A 19,149-nucleotide genomic window follows, 5' to 3' on the forward strand; every position below is an offset into this window, starting at 1 on the left:
TTCTTCCGTCCTGCCTGGATTGGGTGGGTGCCCTCGCACGGCTCCGCGCCATCCAACAGACTATAAAGAATGGGCCACGGACTTGTACGTGAGCAGCCAATACTCTGCCATTCTGGGAGCCAGGGCCCCCGGGGTGGCCAGGAAGGGCCTCAGAGATTATCCTGAATAGGCCATGAGCCTGCACCATCAGGGTCACCCGTGAGCTTGCTACAAATGCGGAATTTGAGGCCACATCTCGGAACCGCTGAATCTGAGTGGGCACTTTCCCCAAATCCCAGATGATGTGTGTGCACGTGAAAGATTGAGAAGCATCCGTCCAGACCAGTCTGCCAACACTTTAGAAACTAGGGGCTCCTTACGATCCACATAAAATGGTCACTTCCATCTTTAATGTGCCTGAACATTTCAAAATACAGGGAATAATACAAGTCAAAGCGAGGGTCATGCCGCAGGTGCTGTTTCGAGCTGCACACAGGCTTCCCTGCTGGCTCTCACGCCCCCGACGCCGGGAAGTCGGGGTTGCAGGAGGCACGTCCCCAGGTGGAGCATCACCCACATAGAGCTGCAGCCCCCCTGTGCAGGTGGGGTGTCTGGGGCCCAGCGAGGGGCCAACACAGAAGTCCCTGCTTCTGCACGGATGCTTCCAGAAGCAGGGCGTTCGATGCTTCCTGAGGCAGGGAAGTTCCAGCTAGACATAAGTGTTAGAAACGACCTGAAGTCTGCTCCCTGGCAAGGCTCATCTCACAGCCTGAGTGCCGCCAAGCGACGTGGGCTTTGTCAACAGTCCTCAGTCCCCCAAGAGTCGCCTTCCTCCAGGGAAGCACCCCAAAGTCCTCCAACATCCACCTTGCAACACAGAGTCCCTCTTCATCCTGGTCATTCTGAGGTCCCACTTGAGTTCGTCCATGTCCCTCTTTGGGTATGAGTGCGAAGGAGTATACTAAAGCATTTTTCTTTTCTTTTATACTTAACTTTATATTAATCAAAAATGCATTCTTCTTATAAAAATAACACAACACAATGTTACCAAAAACTTTTAAATACAAAATATTAAAAAATCGTTTATAATCAAGCCATGCTCATACCCACATCAATCCCATGTTGCTACATTTCCTTCCAGCCCTGTTCGTCTGGGTATATGTTCTTACATAGTGATATACGCAACGCACAGATTAAATCTGTAGCCTGTTTTGTTTTTCCTTAAACTTAAACATTCTTCTACGCTATGATGGTCTTGATCATCAGCCTTAGCCTCCCCCTCCAGTGTGTAATTAAGAACTAAACTCAGTCTCCTGAGGTGGTTTAACCAGTTCAGAATAAAAAGAGAACAGCTTTTCCACCAATGCTTTCACAGGGCAGCCTGCGCCCCATTGTTCGAACTGTACCCCTCAGGATTTTATGAATGGGGCAACTCCTTTACCCTGGGCTGGTATCATCGACTTTTGAGAAGGCCTAAATGCACAGGATATTCATCCATTTATTCATTCACTGGACAGGTATTCGCGGAGACCTGCCATGTGTGTAGCAGGTAGTGTGTCAGGGGCTGTTTATAACGGTTAGCAAGGGGGCTCTGGTCACGCAGGCCCATGGAGCTTTCACAGGGATGGTGAGCTCAGCAAAGCAACAGAGCACAGGAAAGAGAAGAGACACACATGCAGTGAGAACCCATTGTGGGCCAGGCATGGGTGCTTGACATGCACACATCAGTTCATTGAGGCCTCTCCACAACTCACTCGCTTTGCAGATGAAGAAGTTCAACGGTACTTGCTCAAGGTCAAAGAGCCAGTAAATGGCAGAGACAGGATTCAAACCCAAGACTGCCTGACTTGAAAGCTCTTTCTGAGTTCCCTAAATTCACACTAAGATTATAAGAGGCTCTTTCTCTCCTGACCCTCCAGCAGGCTCTAGAAATTTTAAAGGGCCATTATGAGACATTCCCAAGAATGCACTTCCATTATTTCATAAAAGAAAGACAAAAATAACAGAATACTGCCTAGTCTCGGGGGTGTGATTACATTTAGAGAAAGGAAGGGAAAAGGGGAACTTTTCTACAGAAGCACATCAGCCAAGAACATGATTTAGACAAAAGTGTAATTGAGACACCGCAGTTTCCATTTGACCAGCTAACGAACATTTGTGCAATTTACACCTTTTCAGCATCACTCTGACATCCGAGCATCCCAGCGCCAGCTCAGGCTGCCTCTTATCACCACCAGACTTTGAAAACTCCCCCTCCCCCCTCATAATTACTCCAGGCAATCAGCACCAACTGATCAATCAAACAAAGAAAATTGCAGGTTTGAAGCTTTAATTAAATCTATCCGGCACTATCTAATTAAAGAAAATCTTTACGCTTCTACATACTCCAAAATAGAAGGAGCCCACTCCTTCAGGGTTCTACAAATAATTTGCCATGTTGGGGCCTTCACCTAGGTTACATAGAGTGCAGCAGGGAAAAGGCCCCATTCTATCTTCCTTTCCTTTTTGCCCAAGTTCAGATAAATTCCAGTATGGGGGGATCTCGGGGTATGGGGGAGGAATCATGTCTCTGGTAGGTTCCCTCTCATCCATTGCTGCCCCTTGGGGTATAAGGGTCCTTGTGCAGGCTGCCAGGTCCTCGGGGCCTTTCTCCTGTATGCCAACAGCCTATGGAGCTGGATGGCACTGATTCAGGGCAGGGACAAAATGCTGAGAACTTGGCCACGTCTTATTAGCACTTGGCTTGTGAGCCATTCTGAACTTCAGCTTTCTCCTCTGCAAAATGGGATGCATACAACACTTATTGGATTGTTGAGAGCAGTAAATGAAATAACGTGTCTGGGAAGCTTCAACATTCAAACAGAATTGGGAGGAGCAATATTGGGGTACCTAAAGGGTGGAGCCTTGCAGTAGCTGAATATTTTCAAACCCGCCTTGGTCTGCAAGAACTCCGTGTCCGCATTCCCCCACCTACCAAGGGCCTTGACAGCTTTCTAGCTTTCTGAATTTCTTTATCTCTGGATAGTGATGAATTCCTGTTATAACTGAAACCGAGCTGGACTACTGGAGCCAGGATCTGTCACCGTTACCATTGCCCTTGCTTTTTAGGGTTTATGTAAGTATAAGATCTACCCTGTCTATGATATGTGGCTACAGAACTTTGGAGAAGGGAGAGGTTGGATGTGCCTCTACCAGTTGGCCAGAGCATCACAAAAGCCCCCAAATCACTAGTTGAGATCCCTTTGGGACACAGTAATCAAAGGTATAGGCTTCCTTCCTTCTGCTGTTTGGTAAGCTGCCACTGCTTATCAAGGGACAAAGGGGAAGGTGGCAATGGTGATGAGAGAGACTGAACCGGGAGGGTCCAGTGAAAGACTGCCAGGTGCAGAAGAGGTCGCCAGTGTAAACCTCGGGAAGACGTTTTCTCCTTTGGGCAGGATTGAAGCCTGCATTGCCAGCCCCACAAAATACTAAGGGCATCGTGTGGCCAGAAATCGCTTCAATGACGTCTCCAGCCAGACTAGTCTACACTGTCTGCAATGCCTTCACCATGGTACCCAGGAAACCCCAGCAGGCTACCACTCCTAGGGGGACTGGTACTGTAATATGTGATGTCTAAGTTTACGTGGTTTATTTCTCACTTAGGTAAGATCCGGTCTATCAGCAGCAAGCGGTGGGGTGGACGGGGTGGGGTTCTACTCCATACCGCCGATCCAGGCTTCTGCTATCTCCCATCTCTAGGGAAAGAGAGAGTAGAGGATCAAAGGGGAGCTTTTCTGGGCCAGGCCCAGAAGTGGGACACATCCCTCTGTCCACTTTCTACTGACCGCTAAGCCACACGGCCCCACCTAGATGCAAAAGGGCCTGGGAATATTGTCCCTGGCTGGGTGGCTGCTTCCCACTGACGGCTCTACTCTGTGGAGGAGGAATAAGATCAATGGTGGACAGTAGCCTTCTCTGCCACCCTGCCCAACATGACACTGGAGAAGAAACCCTTTCCCAAAGACAAAGGCTGGAATTGTTGAAAGAGCCAAGAGCAGTCCCTGAGTAGGGTAGAAATAATCCCAGACGATCAAGGGTATTGTACAATCTTTCTAATACATCTCCGGTGTCACTTGATCATACAATCTCAGAGCGGGAAGAAGCCCTGGAGTTCCTCTAGACCTAAATCCTCATTTTGTAAGTGAGGAAAATGCAGCTGGCCCTGAGTGAAGATCATAGCAAACCAGTGGCAGAGCTGGGACAGAACCCAGGTGGCCACGCCCATGCCTGGCTCTTGGCACCACATCATGTGACAGATCAGACCCACTTGAGGGTGCAAAATTTAGCTTTTAGTTCACTTAAAAGCTGAGAATTGGTTTACTTCTGTTTACTTTGATTCCCAGGGAATGAAGAACTCAGTTCTTGAGAGGTGTTCATTTGGGTACCATTTCTGCTAACAAAGAAACAGGGAAGACTAGAATTACGAATCCAAACCTGCCTCTACCCTGGCAACAACATCCCTGGGCTATCGGGGTCCCTTGCACAGCAATATCTGCAGCCCCAGAGGTTCAGGGAATAAGTCTTGAAGATAAAGAAGGGGACCCTTCCTGTCTCAGCAACAGCCCTGCAGGCAACCAGTTGGAAGAAAGGGGTAGATGAGGGTCTAGGGGTGGCCAACGTCATTCTGGAGTAATGTTGAATCGCGGCCAACACCTCATGACACTGTGGGCAGGACTGACCATAAGGAAGGGTGCAGGCAGCACGGCCTTCTGGCCTAAGCCTCGGGCTCCAGGGGGCCTTAAATTTTGGCTGCTATTAAACAGCAGACTTGGTGAATGAACAAGGTGAGACTTTGTACAAAAATTGATTTTGACCTTGAACCACAGCGTCCTACTGTGAGTGGAGAGATTGCTCAGGACCCCGACCCTGCTGCCCACCTGGCTTTGTGTACCACCTGCTGCCAACTCCTCCCCACCCCACGTCTGCCCAGACCCTCTCTTTGGCATTGGGGGATGGAGCACATGGCTGCCCCACGGGGCCACTGCCGTTGGTTTCCAGAGCCCTGTCCCTGGCAGACCCCACTTCCTCCCCTTCCACAACCCCTTTCTGCCCTGGTGCACTTGTGCCGAGCTGCGTGAACTTGGGTGTCAAGCAGATCGGGGAGTTTGAATTTGGCTGCCACAAGGCACGAAGCCTCTTTGAGCCTCAGTTTCCTTAGCAATAAAAATGGGAGTAATAATTCTTACTTGCAGGAAAACTATGGGGATTAAATGAGATATAGCACATAAAGCACCTGGCACACACAGGTAAATATTTATGCCAACCCATGACTCTTCTCTGCATCCCCCTAAGTCATCATGGTTCACAGTTCAAGGAGATAAACTAAATGTTTTTTCCCCAAAGTCTTACAGTGTTTCCTTGGCCCGATATTACTCCCCAAATGCTCTGGGCCCACAGTTGGGGTCAGTGATCTCACTGGGGACCTCAGCAGGCAGCCAGTCCAAAACTCCCCAAAACTTGCCTGATGAAGGATTGTGAAGAAACTGATTGTGGTAACTCCAAAAGACCAGGCACTGAAAGCCCCAGGAAGCTCTGTCCAGCAATATACAGCAGGCTTTGGCCCCATTTCAGCTGACTCCTTATTAATCATAGCTAACTTTTGTGATTAACGCACAGCTCCTACCAACAGGTTTGCCTCTGGATGGCAAATTTGCCAGCATTTAGGGTGAATCAAACGTATTTACTTTTCAGATGTTAGAGGTTTGATAAAATCCATAATGCCTTTGGCCTCAAACCCTCTTCCTATTAATTATTAAACCCTTGTGTGTTTCAAGGGTAATTGAATCCATGTTTCTAATTAGTTTACACTTAATTCATCAGAACAATTTTTAAAGGGCTGATGGATGTCCCAATAAGCCTCATGGGCAGTTTAATGAGTTTTTATTTAAAAAGAAATTGGGTCGGGCACGGTGGCTCACGCTTGGAATCCTAGCACTCTGGGAGGCCGAGGCGGGAGGGTCGCTTGAGTCCTGGAGTTCGAGATCAGCCTAGGCAATAGCGAGATCCCATTTCTACAAAAAATAAAATTAAGCCTGGTGTGGTGGTGCGTGCCTATAGTCCTAGCTACTAGGGATGCAGAGGCAGAAGGATTGCTTGAGCCCAGGAGTTTGAGGTTGCTGTGAGCTAGGCTGATGCCACGGCACTGTACTCAGGATGACAGAGCCAAGACCCTGTCTAAAAAAAAAAAAAGAAAAGAAAAAAAGAAATTGGACACACACCAAACTGTTAACAGGGGTAACCTCCAGGGAGCAGGGCTGAGACAAGGGCCTTGGAAGAGGCACTTGTACTTTTTGTAATCTATACACTGCTGCACTGCTTGACTTTTTCAAAGCAGCAAGTACCTATGACTTTTACTATTTTAGAGAAACTGCTCAAAAACGAAAACGGATGGATTTTTTAAAGAAAATGGAATGAGTACAAATGAATTCACAGCTGTCAGAAGGCACCTCGGCCTGGGGGGAAGCCTGGTTTCTGGCTCTAGGAGATCCTCCTTCATCCCCCTCCTTTGGCCACTTAGCAGCTTAGAGGCCTTAGATGCTACTTAACCTCAGCAAAGGGAATTGATACCACCCACCTGCTGGGGGTGTTGTTGCATTATTAGGCAACACGTATAATGCCTGTTTAAAACCTTTCAGTGTGTCCCCGCTTTGCTTAGGATACGTGTCAATCTCCCCAGCAAGGCATCCAGGGTCCCAAGTGATCTGGCCCCGGCCACTCCCCACCTCCCCACTACACCCCTGCCACGGGGAGCCAACCCCACTGCTATTCCACAGCTCGCCTTTCCCTCTATTTTGCCCAGATCTAAGCATGCACTATTTTCTTGGCTTGAAACACTCTCCCACTCCTCCTTCCATGCCCTAGTGGAGATCCCACCCTCTGACAAGCATTCGTTCATTCATGCCATAAATACCTGTTGAGCACCCACTGTATGCTGGGCACCGTGTTAGGCCCTGGAGCTACAAGGGAGAGTAAAAGAGAAGGAATTCCTATAGTGTAGGAGCTTACGGACTTGCAAGGGAGAAGGGCATACATCAAATACACACACACATACACACACTTACATACACATGTACACACACACGTACACACACATGTAAAGCCATGAAGGATGGATGCAGGGTAACCTGAGTGGGTATCACAAGTTGTGCAGAAGGGGTGTCCCAGAGGATGGAAGTGATGACTGAGTTCTGTGAAGACTGAGTAAGAGATAGTTAAGCAAAGGGGCAGATGGAGGGAGGGCGCCCCAGGCCCACGGATGGGCATCTACAAAGATCTCCCCCAAGACCAGGTCAGGTGCCTCAGTCACGGCGCTTGGCATCCTGGACTCTCTACCTAATTATTAACCTTTCTCCCTAAAGATATGGTAAGTTCCCAGAAGGCAGAAGCTGTCTTGTTAACTGCTGTATCTCCAACACCTGGCATTCCCGGTAGGCATTCAATAAATGCTGAACACATGACAATGAATGAATGAACCAATGCATCTAGCGTGGTGGCTGGCACCTAATAGGTGTTCAGTGTCCTCATGTCTTGGTTCCCCTTTCCAGCGTCCTCACTCTGTTTCAGTCCTAAAAAAAGACTCTTCCCTCATCCCCATGGGTCCTCCCAGCCTCCTCCTGCCCACAAGAGCACATTCCTGGGGGACTCTGGGGAGAGGACCCTTCAAGGACAACCCTATTGAGGTGCAAAGCACACTTTTTAAGGAACCAACAGACAGGTCCTTTGGGGGCCTCTGCTGTGATACACATTCATAAGAAGACAGTAAATCTGGCAAATTTGTGGATTTTTACAACTACCAAACAGGTGTCTAATGCCAGTTGAGTGAAATCTGCAACCAGCTCCAAATGACTAAAACTACATTCTACCTTAGGCTGATGACAGAATGTGTATTGCCAGTAATTGAGGGAACGAGTTGTAGTGTTTCCCATAACTTGAACCCAAATGTCTAAATTAAGGGATGCTTAGCTGTGCTTAACTGGTGCAGTCATCACCAGTGCCCTATAAACCCTCCAGTATACAGCGATGTAGTTTATTAGCAGCGTCTCCACAGATTATGTTTGCTCGTGTCCCATTAGAAAACTTCATTTCACATTAAACTGCAATGCAATAGGATGTTTGCCAGCACGGAAAGGCCATCTAATTGTGCAAAAGCAGGGACGTGGGGATCGTTTCAGTAATTCATCCAGGCAGGGCTGACACTGCATTATCTGGAAGGCTCTTTCTTCTTTCCTTGCTAATTTCCCCAACTCCTACAGGCTCCCAGCCTTAAGGCCGGCTCCTACTCCCGTTTCCCACCCTGATCCATTATGAGAAGAATCTGATCAGCTTCTATTGTAAATTTAATTTGAAGCAGCCAGACGCTGCCTCCTGGCACCCTGGGATGTTGCTGCTTGTGAATAGCTCTAGATGAAATGTGAGATGCTTTCAAGGAGATGGCTATGAACTCCTGGTGGAAAAAAGGAGTTGCTGGGAGATGAATGGCATCTGCATAGAGAACAGGCCGTGCGCAGTGTGTCTCTGGGCACCTCTTCATCAACCATGCCAGGTGCAGCTGTCAGGAGATAGCATCACTGAGAATCCCCCATTTTGCAGAGGAGGAAACTGAGGCTCAGATGACTTGACTCACTTGCCCAAGGTCACTGACACCGAAAGAGGATTAGAACCCAGGTTATGCCAAAGGCGTTAACTCCTCAAATCAACCTACCTCCAGGTTTCTCAACCTCAGCACTCCTGGCATTTGGGGCCAGATAATTAATTCTTTGTTGTGGGCAGATGTCCTGTGCATTGCAGGATGTTGCGTAGCATCCCTGGCCTCGGTCTACTAGATGTCATTAACACCACTGCATTTGTGACAATCAAAAATGTCTCCAAACATGGCCAAATGTCTCCGGGGGTGGGGGGGCGACAAAACTGCCTTCAGTTGAGAGCCACTGCTCTACACAAATTTATTGGAATTTTTGGTCTTTTTACTTAATTATGCTAAATTTTTCTACAAATATACCAGTATTACTTTAGTTTCTATCTCATCATCATGAAAGCTGTTTACATACTTCATTTAATTTAATCTTCACCAGCCAAGGTCTCGATGTACTCACTTTGCAGATGAGGATGCTGAGGATAAGAGTCAAAGTGACTTGCCAGTGCCACGCAGCCAGGGAGGAGCTGATACAAACTCATGTCATCTACATGCAAGACCAGTGTATTATTTCCCTGCATGGCTCTGCCACAGCAAAAACGTGATAGCAAGCTTGACTCCCAGCCTCAAGGAGCTTAGACTCTAGCAGGAGGAGGCTCATTGCTCACAGCACAATCCAGGAGTGAGCATCCAGGGAAGGGTGAGTTCAAAGAAAGGCTGAGATTGGGGCAGGGAGGTAACTCTTTAGCCTTTTGTGGGAATGCATCCGTAAATAAAGTAAAGAAGATCAGAGTGTTGCAGGAAAGGAGGGAAAAAGAGAGATGCATTAAAAATGCAGTTACAGCCATAATAGCAAAACTCATACCCATTAAGTTTTAGACAACAAACACAGAAAGCCCCCAGGTGATGTCAGCAGAGAGAGATCTGCCGCAGGCCTCTTGGTGGTCCTGCCCCAGTGTCTGTGTGGGAGGGCAGAGGAGGAAGGGCTGTCATGGGATCAGTAATGCCATGATATATACACATTACGTACATGCACATGGCACATACATACACAATGAATGACTTCCCAAGCCCAGTGCCTTTCCACTACCTACAACATCTGATGAATGGGCCAGAGATGAACTGCCAGGACAGGCACCAAAGCCCTCCAGAAAGGTCCAAACTACTAGGTCCTAAGAACAGAAGAGCAGGGAAGGATGCAAACAATGTTTATGGACCCCTTCAGGATCTGCAGCAGGTGGCCCACATATGACAACCCCATAAGGCGGGGCAGTGTCACCTCCATGTTATAGATGAGCCTTGGAGAAGCTCAACTGAGCATGAGGTCATAGCATTAATAAACGTAGAGCCCAGCTAGGTATAAATCTAGGTCTGCCCCCACTGTACCCTGTGTCTCACAGGAACACACTGAGAGAGGAGGAGACCTACCTGCTCTGCCAGACGAGGGAAAAAAAACATCAGTGCAGCAAATACCCTGGTAGGCCCTGAGAACACGTTTTACTGGATACTGGAATTCACCACAGGCTGATCTGGTTTGTTTTCTGTTTCTAGGCCAGACACTGTGGAGCTGTCCTCCACCCCTTCCTTTTTCTTATTCCCTCTCCACAGTCCCTATAAATCCACTATTAACCCTGGGGACAACTCTTTCCCATAACATCATATAAATCCACACATCTCTGCCCTTCATTGGCATAATCCAGGCGACTACATACAGTCTCTTGCCCGGCCCCACAGTCACCAGTCTGGCCCCCACTTCAGTGCATTTTCCACACTGCAGCCGGGCCGTGCTGAAATCTTCTGCTTAAAAACCTTTATTAGAAGGGTATCCACACAACACCTGCAGCTAATGTAGTACTTAACGGGGAAAGACTGAATGTTGCTCCCCTAAGATCAAGATCAGGAACAAGGCAGAGATACCCACTCTCACCACTTTTATTCAACATCACAACAGAGGTTCTAGCCAGTGCAGTCTGGCAGGAAGGAAGGAAGGAGAAAAGGTAGGAAGGAAGGGAGGGAAAAGAAAGGAAAGGAAAGGAAAGGAAAGGGGAAAAAGGAGAAAGAAAAAAGAAGAAAGAAGAAAGAAGAAAAGAAAAGAAGGCATCCAGATTGAAAAGGAAGAACTAAAATTATTTTTATTCCCAAATATAAACAAAACTATTAGAAGGAGTAATGAATTCAACAAGGTCATAGGATATGAGGTCAATATAAAAAATCAATTGTATTTCTATATATTAGCAATGACTAGTCCAAAAGTTAAATTTAAAAAATTTCCATTCACAATAGCATCAAAAATATAAAACGTGTATAAGAGAAATTTCCATTCGAGATGGAAAGCCAACAAGATAACATGCTAAACCCCCCTCCACCTAACTCCCTAAATTCTCATGGAAATGATCTAAGGTATATAAAGAGACGGAATAGCTACGTCAACTTTCAAAACCAAGAAAAAGAGGCAGATATCTATGTGCTACAAACACTAAGGAATTTCTACAAGGTACAGAGCCAGTAAGACCCAGTTAAGAAAAATGCTAGATAGGCAGGAGGTTGACAGAGAAATATAGCTTAAAATGTGCTCTAAAGAAGTAACTTTAACCACTAGTAGAATAAAAATCACAGAAAGCAAAGAAAATGTTCACTTGAAGACAGAGTAAAGGAAATAACAGTAAGTAAGCTTAAAAATAGAAAGTATTAAGTATCAAAGAAGAGCAAATATATCAGTTATCACCAAAAAATATGAGTGGACTAAACTTTCCTATTAAAAAATAAAGACTCCCAGTTAGGATTAAAAAAAAAATCAGCTATTGTGCATGTTGTACTAAGAGCTACCCTTAAAACAATGACATAGATATATTAAAAATACACAAATTTGCAAAGATGGACCCAATAAATGCAAACCTAAAAGAAAAAAGTGGCAATATTAGTATCAAAGTGAAATTTAAGGCAAAAAACATTGAGGGATAAACATAATTTGTATAATGGAAAAATATACATGATTTACTCTGAAGATCTAATAGTTAAATATATTTATGCACCAAAGAGTATAGCATCAAAATATATAAAATAAAAACTTATCAATAAAAGGAAAAATCAATAAAATCTACAGTGAAAATGTGAGACCAATACATTGCTTATCTTGTCAAATATCAATTAGGCAATAAATAAGAATTAGAAAAATTGAATGATATTAATAACATAAATTTTTTTCACCCTTCAACCACAGAATATCTATTCTTTTCAAATACTCACAAAACACTTTCAAAAAATGGTCTTAGAGGGAAAAAAGTCAACAAATTCTCCAAAGTAAAAATCATAATCTGATCATAATGCAATAAAACTAGATAATATTTTTTTAAGTACAAACAAATAGTTCTTGAAAATTTGAGGGGAAAAACCCTAGAGTCAAAGAAAGAACAAAACTGCAATTAGACACTCCTTCTAAAATAACAACTAGCCATCAAAATTTATGGGATGTGGTCAGGGCTGTACTTAGGGGAAAATGCCTCTTAATGTTTTTATTGTCAAACAAGAAATAATAAAACTAATTCATTTCACGAAATCAGCAAAAGAGCAACATCGGCCTAAGTTAAGTGGGAGAAAAGAATGGATACAGATAAAAGCAGAAATCAATAAGTTAGATAATAGAGAAAGAATAAAATTGATAGCCCTAGCATAGGAACTTGAAAAAGACCAGTAAAATAGGCAAACTTCTGGCAAGACTAATTGAGTAAGAAGAAGGAAAACATGAATGCACAGGAGTAGATGTGAGAAAGGGTGTAACCCAGGCACCGCGGAGATAGAAACGTCAACAGGGAAAACCGTGTGCAATCCGAGGCTAATACACTTGACAATCTTGACAAAATGCGTGACTTCCTGGACTAGCATACAGACAAAAACTGACTCACGAATAAGAAGAAAACCTGAGTAGACTAATAACTATGCAAGAACATATAAAAACAAATCACAAAGACCCAAGCGTCCCCACCAAACGTATGCTTGCCGTCTCCCCTGCACACCCCCAAGGGATCACCATTCCGATACCTTCAAGGACAGCACACTGCAATGCTACTCAGACCATCCTCTAGGGCCATTTCCCCTTCTCAGTGCCCCCCAAGGTAAGAGTGCCCTGTTCCAGGGGTGCTAAAAGGCAGTGGGCTCCTTCCAGCCCTTCCCCTTGGCCGAGCCTGCATGTCCTTGACTACTTGTGCAATGAACTGGAATGAGACAGTCACAAAGATGATGGAGATTAGGAGCCCAAACAGGGACAACCTCCTCAGACGTGGCTGGTCGGCCGGAGCGGCCTGTGCAGGGGCTGGGAATACATCCAAGTCCTTCTGCATCCTCAGAACAAGAGGAAGCCTCCCCTGCCAGGACCACTTCCCCAGGTCGTGGAAACCCCCACCATCCATGCTTTCGAACACAGGCCAGAGAAGTGCCCACTCTGCTGGGTCTTCTATATGTCCCCCTCTGTGTCAGAAAACCCAAGTGTCAGAAAGCAGAGGCTTGACCACATCTGTGGGGACCCCGCCTGAAGAGCAAGGAAAGCTTGAATAACTCCGGCAGGCAGGATTGGAGAGTCCGCCTCCAGCTGTCCACACCTCAACCAAGTGCCCGGGTGACCTGCTTTGACTTTCAACATTGATTCCACATCACCAGAGGTTTACGCAGCTGCCCCATAGACCGTGTCACCTGAGCTCAAAATCTGACAGAGAGGACTCACTCCCTTGTGACCTCATTCAGTCTCATGGTTTTAAGCACCATCCTGTCCCAGCCTCCCAATGTATTATCTCTAGCCCCGACACCCTTGAACTTCAAACTCACACTCAAGTGGACGTTCAACAGGTCCACCTGGGTATCTAATAGGCACCTCAAATTTCATATGGCCAAACTGAAATCTTAACCTCCAGCCCCCACCCCATCTCTTGCCAATATGCTCCTCCCATAGCTGTCCCCATCTCAGGAAACAGCTATTTTTTTTTTTTTTTAAAGACAGGGTCTTGCTCTATCACCCAGGCTGAAGTACAGTGGCCTAATTATAGCTCACTGCAGCCTTGAACTCCTGGCTCAGGTGATCCTCCTGCCTCAACCTCCTGAGTAGCTGGGACTACAGGCAGGTGCCACAACTCCCTGCTAATTTTTAAAAAATCTTTTGTAGAGATGAGATCTCACTATGTTGACCAGGCTGGTCTCAAACTCCCGGATTCAAGCAATCCTCCCACCTCAGCCTCCCAAAATGCAAGGATTACAGTTGTGAGCCACTGCACCTGGCTCCACAGCTACTTTTTTCTACCAGACATTAAGGCCAAAGAGACTGGGGTCATCCTGGCCCCCTTGCCCCTCATACTGCTCACCCAGTGCAACAGAAAACCCTGTCCACTGTGTGTTTGGAATACAGCCCAGAACTGACCATCTCTTACCAGCTCCTCACTTCCAAGAGAGCCCAAACCTCTTCCTTCTCTGCCCTGGACCATTACTGCAGCCTCCACCTGGGTAGCCTCCAGCCTCACCCCTTTCCCTCCACCCTCCCCACAGCTGCCAAAGATCTGTGAAAGCAGATTTCTCCCCTGCTCAGAACTCTCCAAGGGTTTCCTGTTTACCTCAGGGCCAAGGCCAAAGTCTTTACATGGCTAATGAGGCCCTGCAGGATCTACTACCTCCTACCCACTCCCAGCCTCACCTTCCCCTTGCAGGATTCCCATCCACGGGCTCTGCTCTGGCCCATAGCCACTGGCCTCCCGCCTTCCCTCATCTACTTGTGAGATGGACTCAAATAGCAGATCATAGAGGTGACACCTGGGATAACCCAGAATGAGGCCTCCAAAACTGCAAGTCCCCCTCATCTACAAGGCTGGCTTGGCCAGGATGGGCTATGCCATGACGGGACCACCCTCCAAAGGCCTCTACATTGTCTGTGCCCTTAGCTTAGAAGCTTTCTCCACAGGACACCATACATGACACTCCATGATTCAGCTCTCTGCTCAAACGTCTCCCCCTTAGAAAGGCCTTCCCTGACCATCCTAGGAAAACCAATGCCCCCACCATCACTCTCTTACCCCACATGCTTTGTCTTTATAGCATCTAGAACACAGACATGACAGATACTTCCATGCCTGTCTGCCCATTAGCATGTCACCTCCATGAATGCAGTGCCTTTGTTTTGCTCAATGCTGTACCCAGGCCTGTGTTGGGACATAATAGGTACTCACGAAATACGTGTGGAATGAGTGACTGAAGAGGACACTAATCCCTTTACCGAAGGTTCTCAGAGCACCTATGGAGTGCCAAACCCCACTGAACATCAAGGGAAGATGGATAAGCCCAGTCTTGCCTGTGAGAAACTACTAGACAGCAGTTCCGCAGATGCCCCCACCCCTGCAGCAGACTTCCCAAACTCGCCTCTGCACTGCCCTGAGAGGACAGGGACGGGGAGGAGAAGAGGGCTAGGAGCTGTCCAGTAAATGTGCACATGACCCTGTTCCAGGAGCTGGGAAGCCAAAGGCCCAGACACCTCTTAAACAAAGCTTTGAGGTCAAGCACTTGGCAGGGAACCATTCATTAGTGCATCAGGTCATTAGAAGCAATTAGCACCTCTGCCTCCCCAGGGCTTGGCTGGTAGGCCATTAACCCTTTGGCTTCCTGAGGAGCTGGGGAGCCTGGCTGACAGGACAGGAACAAGGCTTGTGATGGAGCACGGCAGGCCTCTGGGTCAGCAACACCTGGAAAGCTATAATGCTGGGGCCTTCACCTTTGCCCCAGAAAAGTCTGCCCTTTCTGCAGAGGGTGGAAGCTCCAGCCCTGTCTCCCTCCTCATGTGTGAACCCCCCACCTTGGGAGGCAGGTCCGGGGTACAAGAAGCCATCTCACCCAATCCACAGTTTTTTCTTCCATCAACTGGGATGGAATTTGAGAGGGTGGGAACTTTCCAGATTCTACACCCACAGCCAAGGCCCTGCAAATGTGGAGCAAATTCCAGCAAAGTATTGATGGATGGTGATTGATGAATACATGATGCAGGACGTGTTCACTACCCATCACTATCAGCCTTCAATCCCCACATCTTCTGGGTCCAGCCTGTATTTCCGTGTGTGCAAACAACACACACCAGCAGGTACAACCACATATACAACTGTGCATGCAAAATCAGTTTCAGTAGAAAGACTTGGATTTCTCTAGAACCCTGGGATGTTTTCTATCTAGTCTTCCCAAATGACCTACTCAACAATCCTGCCTATTGGAAACCTCTAAGCAGGAGAAAGGAGTTGGGAAACTCAAAGAAAGCAGAGGAATTGAGGGAAGGCCTCAAAAAAACAGCAGTCTTTGCCGGTGACCATAAACCTTTCACCCAAGCAAGTTCTTCCTCTAGGTAAGCTTGGCTCAGAGCCCAGCTGTCTGCTACAGGAGGGCGGGCAGGGTGGTACCTTGTTCGCAGGTTCTCTGGCTGGGGTGGACCATCAAACACTGACAGGACATCAAAGTCCTCTTCCAGGGCAAAGGACTGGAACACGAGCTGGATCCGGTGCTGGTCCTCCGCCGTGATGGTCCACGTGCAGTTGGCATAATTGGGGTAGCCATACGGGAACCCTGGGCTCTCAACCGTCCCATTAGGGCCGTGCAGTTGAAACGTGCAGTTCTGGCCTGGGAGAGAGAAAGGCAGCAGTTCAGTGTAGGCAGAAGAACTTCTACAAGCTTCCAGAGAGACGGGAGCAAATCGTTAGAGAATCATTCATCCACTTTTTTCCACGTGCTTCCTACGGGCCGGCCCTGTGCTTGGCGCAGAGGGAGCCAAGACGGGTGGCTAACACTGACTGTGACCTTGCTGTGTGCTGTGTGCTGTGCACTGACACGGTGATCGATTGCGTATCATTTTATTCAAGCCTCAGAGCACCTCTGTGCAGTAGAAAACTAAGCCTCAGAGAGTTTAAACTAAAAAGCAACGAATACCAGCCTAAACTCAGACTTCTCCTTCACAACATTAAACACTAGAATGACAATTTCAAACCTTCTCCGTTGTCTGCATGCAGCCTCCTGATCTCAGCTAATGTCTTCCCCTCCCGCTCTCCATAGAAAATATAATAAAAGCCATCAGTGAGGATTGCCTTGTCTTCCCAACTCCAAATCCATCCAGCCTGCCCCGTGCTGTCTTCCTTCCTCCTACAGAGGACCCACTTCTCTCTCCATCTAGACGGAATCTTTCCACGTGCCCCTCAGATCCCATTCCTTCCTACTCTTCGAGAACCTTCTATGATCTCGTTTCTCTCTGGTATGCATTCAGTCATTTCCTCTCTCCTGGAAACTTCTCGTTTTAAATGTGCTCAGGATCATTAAGAAAACAATTCCCCACTCCACTCCTCATCTCCCCCCAGCCTTGTCTCTCTCTCCTCCCCTTCACAGCCAGATTTATAGAAAACACAATCTGTCTATACTTTCTGTCTCCATTTCCTTACTTCCCACTCACTCTCCAGCCCCATCGGTTCTGCCTTCTGGTCCTAGAGATCCACCCAAACAGGTCTGCTAAGGTCGCCGAAGGGATATTTTTCCATCTTCATGTTAACTGACCGCTCAGACACCTCCAATACTGTTGCCCACCTGCCTTCTGGAAACACTCCTTCCACCCAGAGCATCTCAGACCTCACTCTGCACGCGCACCACCTGGGGATCTGGCTCAGATGGGGACACAGATGGACACCTGGGTGGGGCTGGAGAGTCTGCGTGTCCACCTGGCTCCCTGGCGATGCAACGGTCCTGCTGCAAGGACCACACTGTGAGCGGCAGCGCCTGGGGCTTCCACCCATGTCGCCACACTCCTTTCCCGCCACTGCTCTTTCTCTGCCTCCTTCCGGCTCAGAGTCGGGGCCTCTCCCCCTCTCTCTAGTCTAGAGGAGGACCTCCCCTCTTGTGCACAGATGACTCACGACGTCGCAGTCCGGGCCAGACCTCCCTTCTGGGCCCCAGGCCTGACACCTCCTCTGGGATGCTCAGGCTTGCGACATGCCCCCGCCACTCTGTCCTCCACTGCTGCCCCTCAGTGAATGGACTGGTGCCTGATCTCTTTGTCCACATAAGGCCCATCCACCTTGCTGATTTTCTGTCTAGTATTTCTGCCAGTTGCTGAGAGAGGGCTGTTGAAGTCTTGAATTATAATTGTGGAACTATCTGTCCCTCTTTGAAGTTTTATCACTTTTCGTTTCACGTAACTCAAAGCTCTACCGTTTGCAATGTACACATATAAGTTTGCTAAGTCTTGGTGAATCGACTCGTTCATCATCTTGTAATGCTCTTTTCCCCCTTGCCAATACTCTTGTCAAAACTTAATCCGATACCGATACAGTCACTCTTGCATTTTTTGGTTAATCTTTGCATGGCTTATATTTTTTCATCATTTTATTTTAAGCCTTACCCATATCATTACATTGGAAGTAAATTTCCTGTGAGCTCAGGCCATGCTATTTTATCCATTTTGCGTATTTCTGTCTTTTCATTCGTATATTTAGACCATTTAGATTTAAAAATAATTACTGATGTGTTAGGGCTTAAGTCTGCCATTTATGATTTGATTTTTGTTTGTGTTCCCTTTTTATTGTTCCTCTCTTGTATTTGCTGTTATTTTGCATTTTTTACTTGCCTTCCTGTGAGTTACTTCAAGTTTTTTTAGAATTTCACGTAATAGATCTGTAGTGGTTTTCAGTGCTGATGCTCCCGACTTACGAGGGGATTACATTCCTCATAGACCCAACGTAAGTTGAAAATATATTGTTAAAAGTGTGTTTAATACACCTAACCTACTGAACATCATAGCTTAGCCTATCCTACCTTAAACATGCTCCGAAAACTGACATTCATCTACAGTTGGGCAAAATCATCTAACACAAAGCCAGTTTTAAAATAAAGTTATTATAAAGAGTTTTGGATCAAGACATAAATAAATAAAAATAAGTAAATAAATAAGGCCCACCTAGAAGCTGACACCTTCCTCTCCTTCACATCCCCACGGCCAATCTACCACCCAGTCTCTGTCTACACCTCCCCCACCCCACACCAAGCTCTTCCCTGGACTCCCATAGTGACTCCTAACTGGTCAACCACATTTATTCTGGTCCTTGCCCACCATTCTTCACACTGCAGCTGGGGGCATCTTTTCAAAACAGAAATCTCATCAGGTCATTCCCCTCTCCCTCTGCCCCAAACATTCAATGGCTCCTCACTTCTCTTCAATAAGGAAAAAACGTTTAATGTCTAGAAGGATTCTACGTGGTCAGGCCCTTAGTGACCTCTTAGCCTCATATCCACCAGCTTTCCAGACAAACTCCGCCCTTCTCAGTCCTTTGTACCTGCCACACTCTCTCACTACACAGCCACACGATCTTTGCATATGCTGTTCTCTCTGTCTAGACCACGCTTCCCTCTTTTCTTGGCATAGTCATCTTTTAGATCTCAGCCTAGTGATCCTCCTTGATTAGGTGAAAGCTCCTACTATATGCTGTCATGACACCATAACCTCT

At 47.0% G+C, this 19,149-nt stretch overlaps 1 protein-coding gene across 1 annotated transcript in view; it reads right to left on the reverse strand.

Moving 5' to 3' along the window:
* The window catches only part of CSMD2 (CUB and Sushi multiple domains 2), a 587,354-nt gene that overhangs the window by 504,841 nt on the left and 63,364 nt on the right, over positions 1-19,149 (reverse strand). Inside the window, exon 2 of the mRNA XM_012642214.1 lies at positions 16,069-16,285. Within this exon, the coding sequence (XP_012497668.1) occupies positions 16,069-16,285 (217 nt within the window). The remainder of the gene's footprint in view (positions 1-16,068; positions 16,286-19,149) is intronic.

Source organism: Propithecus coquereli, unplaced genomic scaffold (assembly GCF_000956105.1).
Source record: "Propithecus coquereli isolate 6110/MARCELLA unplaced genomic scaffold, Pcoq_1.0 Scaffold178, whole genome shotgun sequence".
In the NCBI taxonomy this organism is placed as follows: Eukaryota; Metazoa; Chordata; class Mammalia; order Primates; family Indriidae; genus Propithecus; species Propithecus coquereli.